This window comes from Penaeus chinensis, chromosome 41 (genome assembly GCF_019202785.1).
Source record: "Penaeus chinensis breed Huanghai No. 1 chromosome 41, ASM1920278v2, whole genome shotgun sequence".
In the NCBI taxonomy this organism is placed as follows: Eukaryota; Metazoa; Arthropoda; class Malacostraca; order Decapoda; family Penaeidae; genus Penaeus; species Penaeus chinensis.
The window spans coordinates 84,357-91,856 of NC_061859.1; the positions used below are offsets into that span (position 1 = coordinate 84,357).

General features: G+C 45.5%; 1 protein-coding gene across 2 annotated transcripts in view; it reads left to right on the forward strand.

Annotated features, from left to right (window-relative positions):
* Positions 1 to 322: 322 nt before the first annotated feature.
* The window catches only part of LOC125047701 (histone lysine acetyltransferase CREBBP-like), a 15,752-nt gene continuing 8,574 nt past the window's right edge, over positions 323 to 7,500 (forward strand). Inside the window, exons 1-11 of one of the 2 annotated variants that reach the window (XM_047646075.1) lie at positions 323 to 799; positions 1,654 to 2,433; positions 2,639 to 2,784; positions 3,113 to 3,230; positions 3,526 to 3,802; positions 4,024 to 5,231; positions 5,371 to 5,528; positions 5,761 to 5,841; positions 5,953 to 6,303; positions 6,548 to 6,808; positions 7,234 to 7,500. The exon at positions 7,234 to 7,500 is cut by the window's right edge and continues 1,120 nt beyond it. In XM_047646075.1, the coding sequence (XP_047502031.1) occupies positions 371 to 799; positions 1,654 to 2,433; positions 2,639 to 2,784; positions 3,113 to 3,230; positions 3,526 to 3,802; positions 4,024 to 5,231; positions 5,371 to 5,528; positions 5,761 to 5,841; positions 5,953 to 6,303; positions 6,548 to 6,808; positions 7,234 to 7,500 (4,076 nt within the window). In that variant the 5' untranslated portion in view covers positions 323 to 370. The remainder of the gene's footprint in view (positions 800 to 1,653; positions 2,434 to 2,638; positions 2,785 to 3,112; positions 3,231 to 3,525; positions 3,803 to 4,023; positions 5,232 to 5,370; positions 5,529 to 5,760; positions 5,842 to 5,952; positions 6,304 to 6,547; positions 6,809 to 7,233) is intronic. The other variant, XM_047646076.1, reaches the window with a different exon arrangement.

Below are 7,500 nucleotides of genomic sequence, written 5' to 3' on the forward strand. Positions count from 1 at the left end.
CTCCTCTCTCTCTCTCTCCTCTCGTTCTGTCTCTCTCTCATAATTTACAAATGTATCTATATGTATTAAATCTGTTGAGTTGTTTTAATATGTACTATTTGGCAGGAGAATTAAATTTGACGGGTCAGTGTATTTTTGTTTAGGTTTTCATTATTTATGAAAAATTATATGTAAGCCAGTATGCACACAACTCTTCCTGTGTATGTTAATACATGCATTGCTCTGTTTATCTGTGGGCCTCTTCTGACATTAGTTTTGGAGGACTATATTTTATATTTTCTCTTTTTACCCAAAGGAAACCATATTTGATTTTGCTTTTGATAAGTGTATTTGGATACTGACTTTGTTGCTCGTGTTGCAGAACCCCAGCATGGGCCAACCTGCGATCTCGGGCAACTACGGCTTTGGTGGTCAGGGTGTGCAGCCAGGCATGGATGGCAACGTGGGCCAGGCCAACTCGGGCATGGGGCCTGGCCAGCGTCCCATTGGCATGACGTTGCCCCCACGTTACCCCAATCAAGATATGATGAGCATCATGAACTCCATGCCCCGGGGACCCCAGCCTGGCCCAGGCCCAGCTGGTCCTGGTGCACAAGGGGTGCCCAGTGGCCCCCCTGTAGGCCCCCCTGGCCCTATCAACAGTGGCCCTGCTGGCCCAGGCCAAATGATGCCTGGGCAGCCCAGGGCCAACCCAGCTGACCCTGAGAAGAGAAAACTCATCCAACAGCAGCTTGTCCTCCTCCTCCATGCCCACAAGTGTCAGCGCAGGGAGAGCCAGGCCAATGGGGAGGTGAGGCAGGTGAGTTTACAGGGCACCTCTCCCTTTCTCTCTCTCTCTCTCTCTCTCTCTCTCTCTCTCTCTCTCTCTCTCTCTCTCTCTCTCTCTCTCTCTCTCTCTCTCTCTCTCTCTCTCTCTCTCTTTCTCTCTCTTTCTCTTTCTCTTTCTCTTTCTCTCTCTCTCTCTCTCTCTCTCTCTCTCTCTCTCTCTCTCTCTCTCTCTCTCTCTCTCTCTCTCTCTCTCTCTCTCTCTCTCTCTCTCTTTCTCTCTCTCTTTCTCTCTCTCTCTCTCTCTCTCTCTCTCTCTCTCTCTCTCTCTCTCTCTCTCTCTCTCTCTCTCTCTCTTTCTCTCTCTCTCTCTCTCTTTCTCTCTCTCTCTTTCTCTCTCTCTCTTTCTCTCTCTCTCTCTCTCTTTCTTTCTCTTTCTCTCTTTCTCTTTCTCTCTCTCTCTTTCTCTCCCCCTCCCTCCCTCCCTCCCTCCCTCCCTCCCTCCCTCCCTCTCTCCCTCCCTCCCCTCCCCCCCTTCTCCCTCTCCTCTCCCTCCCCCCCCTTTCCTCCCTCGTCTTTCCTCCCCCCCTCTTTCTTTTCTTTCTTTCTTTCTTTCTTTCTTTCGTTTCTTTTTTTTTTCACCTCTCTTTCCTCCCTCCCTCCCTCCCTCTTTTCCTCCATCCTCCCTCCTTCTTCTATTACTTTTCTCTTTCTCCTTTTCTTTCTCGATATCAATATAGAGATTAGTTAAGATTGAATGAATAAGAGGAAGAAAGCTTTCTCTTATTAAGATATCTTTTTTTTTCTTTTTTTCTGTAAAATTTCAATAGCTTTGCAGTATTACTTACTTATTTGTAAAACTCATTTGTGTTTCTTCCTTTATTTCAGTGCAATCTTCCTCATTGCAAAACAATGAAGAACGTCCTAACTCATATGACAACCTGCCAGGCAGGCAAATCATGCCCAGTACCTCACTGTGCTTCGTCACGTCAAATCATTTCCCACTGGAAGAACTGCAGCCGGCAGGACTGTCCTGTGTGTGAGCCCCTCAAACAGGCCGACAAGAAGCAGCAGCCAGGTGCGGGAGGTGTGCCGGGCCAGATCCCGCCTACTGTGTCCCAGCCTGGCCCCAGTCCAGGAGGCGTCCAGGGACCACTGGCAGGGCCACCAGGACCCCCTGGGCCGCCTAATGTCCCTGGCCAGATGACTGCTGGGCCTCCAGGCCAGAATGCTGGTCCTAGACCTGGTGGTGGGAGTGGGGTCAAGCGTGTCTATGAGGGGGACAACATGGCCCCTAACCTTTCTGGGCCTCCAGGCCCCACAGACCCCATCATGCGGACACTACGACCCCAGGTACCCAGTGGGGGAGTGCCTGGTATGGCCGCCAATAACCAGCAAGGAGCCCCTGGTGGTGTCCCTGGAGCCCCCACGGGTGTGCCTAATGCCCCTGGCATGCCTGGTCAGATGGTGAGGCCTGGTGTGCCCAACAAGGGGCCTGATGGCACCATGATGGGCACCCCCACCTCCCAAGGCATGAATTCACCTAGCATGATCGGCCGAGGGCCCAATGCCGCTACGGGACCCATGAATACTCATCAGCCACAACAGATCATCAGCAAGCCTCCTAATGTCGGCATAAATCAAAACAGTCCTGTTGTGAGTACAATAGTAAGTATGGTTGACCAAATGGAAACACTGGCCAATTCCAATTACCACTATTTATGTTCTGTTTCATAACTTTATTTTTAACTATTATTATTATTTTTTTTTCTTTTTCTTTTTTTTTTTTTTTTAATTATTATTATTTTTTTTTCATTATTTTGGTTTGTGAAACTGCATTCTAATGTAAGCAATTTTTTTTGTTTCCCTCCAGTCTATACCTGAATGGCTGAACATCCCAAATCAGCCGGCACAGCTGCCTAGTGGCTTTGGTTCTGTTACTGCCAAGCCTGTAAAGGGGACCAAAGAGTGGCACCAAAGCATATCCAACGAGCTCAGAAACCACCTTGTACATAAGCTGTAAGTAGTGCCTCGTCCTTTCTTATTTTTCTTTCTCTTTGTATTTAGTGATTGTGAATGTTGATCCCATGTTAGTAATGGTTTTGCTTTTGAAAACAAGGCATTCAGATCTTTTGTGAATTCTCATGGAAAAGGCTTAAAAAATTCTCAAGAAAGGTTGTTGATAGGTGATTAAGTTAATTTATTAAATTATATTAATCTTTGTCAGTTTATAAAAAAAATAGAGTATGATACTGAATAACCAAAATTATTTTGATAAATTCTAAGCCCAATCTAATATTTTTCTTTGCCCTTTACCTTTTGAAAACCATACTTTTTCTCATTACAGTGTGCAAGCAATCTTCCCAACGCCAGACCCACAGGCAATGCTGGACAAGAGAATGCAGAACCTGGTTGCCTATGCCAGGAAGGTGGAAGGGGACATGTTCGAAATGGCAAACTCCAGAGTAAGTACTGTCTCTCCTTACCTCGTACTGCACTTGTGGGCATTCAGGGAGGTCGATGATACATGATAAGTAATAGTTTTTATGATTCCATTTTAGGCACTTGAGTGGTGGTTTTGATTGTGTATGATAATTCTTGTGCATCATAATTGTTCTAATGTGTGGGTTCATGGATTAGGCTCAAATTATTAGTACTGTATTTGATGTAAGTAATTAGTAGGTTGTTTTTTTTATCAAGTTTAGTTTGTGGCAAATCCCCATGCTGATTTTACCCTTTACCCCCCTCTATCCCCTTTAGCCGGAGTACTACCACCTCCTTGCTGAGAAAATCTACAAGATTCAGAAGGAGCTGGAAGAGAAGCGTCTCCAGAGGAAACAGACCACTCCAGGGGTGACAGGACCCCAGGGCCCTCAGGGTCCTCCTGGGCCTCCAGGACCTCCTGGCCCCCCAGGACCACCAGGGCCACCAGGACCCCCTGGCCCACCTGGCCCACCAGGGCCACCAGGGCCACCGGGCTCCCTTGTGGCTCCGAGTCAGATCCTCACTCCAACCACGTCAGGAGCCAGCAGCATTGGTAAGGACCCGCTTGCACTGGAAGAAGGCTTTGTTTCTCAGATTTGGAAGAGTTTTACTAGGGCTCTAACAATGTCACTTAACTTTTTGTGTGTGTAGTTGTCATACAATAAGCATTTTCTCAGTTTAATTCATTATCTGTATCAAGGTATGATTTAGCATGACAAATTCTAGTTGACTTCAACTCAGGAAGTGTGACCAAATTCTCTCTCCCCTCTACAGCAGGAATGGCAGGTCGCCCGACGGGGCCGCGGCCGGTGCACCCCCAGGGTAGCCTGCTCTCCTCCAACCCTCTGGCAACTAACCAAGTGTCTCAGCCCACCTCCATCTGCCAGCCAAACAGCAATGCGCAGATGGGCATGGGCCCCCTCCCCATCACCACCAGCGCCTCTACCACCACCACCAACAGCAGCATGGCTGGGCAGTTCCCAGGGGGTCCCGTCCCACACAACGACATGCTGCAGGGGCCTAGGCCTAGTGTTCCACCACCACCTTACAGCACACCCAATGATACACCTATCATGAACCAGATGGCCAACAGGACCTCACCCGCCATACCGGTATCTTCTGTGGCAGCCACCCTGGGCATCCCCATCAGCATGGCCTCGCAGTCAACCCCCAGTTCCATGGGAAGCCTCTCGTCTAATGAGAACTCCTTCCCGCCCACGTCTCAGCCAGGCATCATCACCACCAATGCCAACAGTGAAAACACAGTCATGCCCACATCCATCCACACGAAGGATAGCTCCGTGGGAAGCCAACCGGTGGCTGTGGAGATGGCTGAAGAGAAGCCTGAGAAACCATGCAAGGTTGTGAAGACGGAGCCTATCGAGATCAAGACTGAGATCAAAACAGAGCCAGAGGAGAGCGATGGCAAGGAGATCAAGATGGAGCCCAAGAGTGAGCCCATGGAAGTCAGCACGGCCTCGGAGGAAGCCTCGGTCAAGCAGGAGATGGTCGTGAAGGAGGAGCCCAAGAGCCCAGCTGCAAGCACCCCGAGTGAATCAGGCAAAAGCAATGAAACAGGTAGTAAAGGTGACAAGCCTACCAGTAGTGCAGTGGTGCCCATTCCAAGACCTGCTCCCCCTCCTCCCAAACCAGCACCTGTGTCCTCTACCCCAGCCAAAGAACGCCCACCTCTCTTTAAACCAGATGAGCTGCGGCAACACCTTGTCCCCACTTTGGAGAAATTGTATCGGCAGGATCCGGAGTCCATTCCGTTCCGCCAGCCAGTCGACCCTTCTGCTTTGGGCATCCCCGATTACTTTGACATCATCAAGAAGCCCATGGACTTATCCACCATCAAGCGAAAACTGGACACAGGGCAATACACAGACCCTTGGGACTATGTGGATGATGTCTGGCTCATGTTTGACAATGCATGGATATACAACAGGAAGACATCCCGAGTTTACAGATATTGCACAAAGGTAATGCAGTTATTTCAGTGAGCCTGACCTCTATACAATTCATATGGTGATGTTGAAGGTAGAAGTGTAAGATTTTTTAGTGAATTACCACAATTTGTTTTATCGCTTTGTTAAATATCTCTTTTATCCCACCTTACAGCTTGCAGAAGTGTTTGAACAGGAAATTGATCCTGTCATGCAGTCACTGGGTTACTGCTGTGGCCGCAAATACACTTTCAATCCCCAGGTGCTGTGTTGTTATGGGAAACAACTTTGCACTATTCCTCGTGATGCCAAATACTACAGCTACCAGAATAGGTTGGTTTTTGTTGCATTTTGTAGTAGTATTTATTTTAATTAAGTAAGTAATCAATGAATTAATTGATATTTATGTTTTGATGGTATATTAATGTTGGGGTGGAACTACAAAACTAAGGAATAGAGAGAAAAGTTAAGACATCTATCCAATATGAGGACAGTCAGCCAAATTGTGTAAGATCAAGATAGAAATTAATTTCTTTTTACTAATGAATTTTCTCTTCCTCCACAGATATACATATTGTTATAAATGTTTCAATGATTTACAAGGAGACACAATAACTCTGGGGGATGATCCTTCTCAGCCAGCTCTGTAAGTAATTCAAAGGCTTTATATGTGGTATCATTAAATAAGAGAATTGCAGTTATATGTGACTCAAATGTGTTGTACAGAATGTTATCAAGTCTCTTTTAATCTCTGAAGGACAATCAAGAAATCGCAGTTCCAAGAGATGAAGAACGATGCCTTGGACCTGGAGCCCTTGGTGGAGTGCCTTGAGTGTGGCCGTAAGCAGCACCAAATTTGCGTTGCTTACCTAGAGACCATTTGGCCGCAAGGTTTTGTCTGTGATCTCTGCCACAAGAAGAAAAACACCAAACGTAAAGAGAACAAATTCACGGCTAAGAAACTGCCCACCACCAAGCTCAGTAACTTCTTGGAGACGCGTGTCAACAACTTCCTGAAGAAAAAGGAGGCTGGAGCTGGAGATGTCTATATCAGAGTGGTGTCATCCACGGACAAAGTGGTGGAAGTCAAGGGAGGCATGAAAACCAGGTGAGATTTGCAGTTTTCTTGGATTTCTGTTCCAAACTCTGATTCCAATCAGAAGTCATTGCATTTAGATAATTTTCCAGTGTGTAGGATCTGCAACTGTAGCATAGTGAAATGCATTTTTTAAAGGTGTGATTTTGCACTCCCATTTATTATTTTAACCTTTGCATTAGGGTAAGTGGAATAATATATCTGGTTAAAATTTGAAGTGTAGAACCCATTTAACTTAAGTCTTGTGTCCTTCCAGATTTGTGGATACAGGGCAGCTGTCACCAGAGTTCCCATATCGTGCCAAAGCATTATTTGCGTACGAAGTGATTGATGGGATGGATGTGTGTTTCTTTGGCATGCACGTCCAGGAGTATGGTTCTGACAGTCCCACACCAAACACACGACGTGTGTACCTGGCCTACCTGGACAGTGTACACTTCTTCAAGCCCAGACAGTACAGAACAGCTGTTTATCACGAAATCCTTCTAGGCTATCTCGACTATGTAAAGCAGTTAGGGTAAGTATATATAAAACAAACTTAAAACACACAAACGTACTCACATGTGCACACACGCGCACATTTACATATATACATATATGTTTATATATGAATAGTTATGTTTATGTATGTATTTTCATATAAATATATTTGTTTACGTATATTTATGTTTGACTATTTGTATATTATATGTACATATGTGAATACATGTATATATATTTGTATAGATGTATGTACATATAGGTATACATGTATGTTTATAGCTATATGTATATGTATATCTATGTGTATATGTATATCTATGTGTATATATATATATCTATATATATATATGTTTATATATACTCATATGTGTATATACATCTATATCTATATCTATATCTATATCTTTGAGTATAGGAGAAGAGTTGATGCCATATCCTCATTGTCTTTGTACTTTCCAGGTACACCATGGCACATATTTGGGCCTGTCCACCCTCAGAGGGAGATGACTACATCTTCCACTGCCATCCGCCTGACCAGAAAATCCCAAAGCCAAAGCGGTTGCAGGAGTGGTACAAGAAGATGCTGGACAAGGGCATCATCGAGAGAATAGTGTTAGATTACAAGGACATTCACAAACAGGCCTTTGAGGACAACTTAAAGTCTCCTGCAGAGTTACCATACTTTGAGGGTGATTTCTGGCCCAATGTGATGGAGGAGAGCATAAA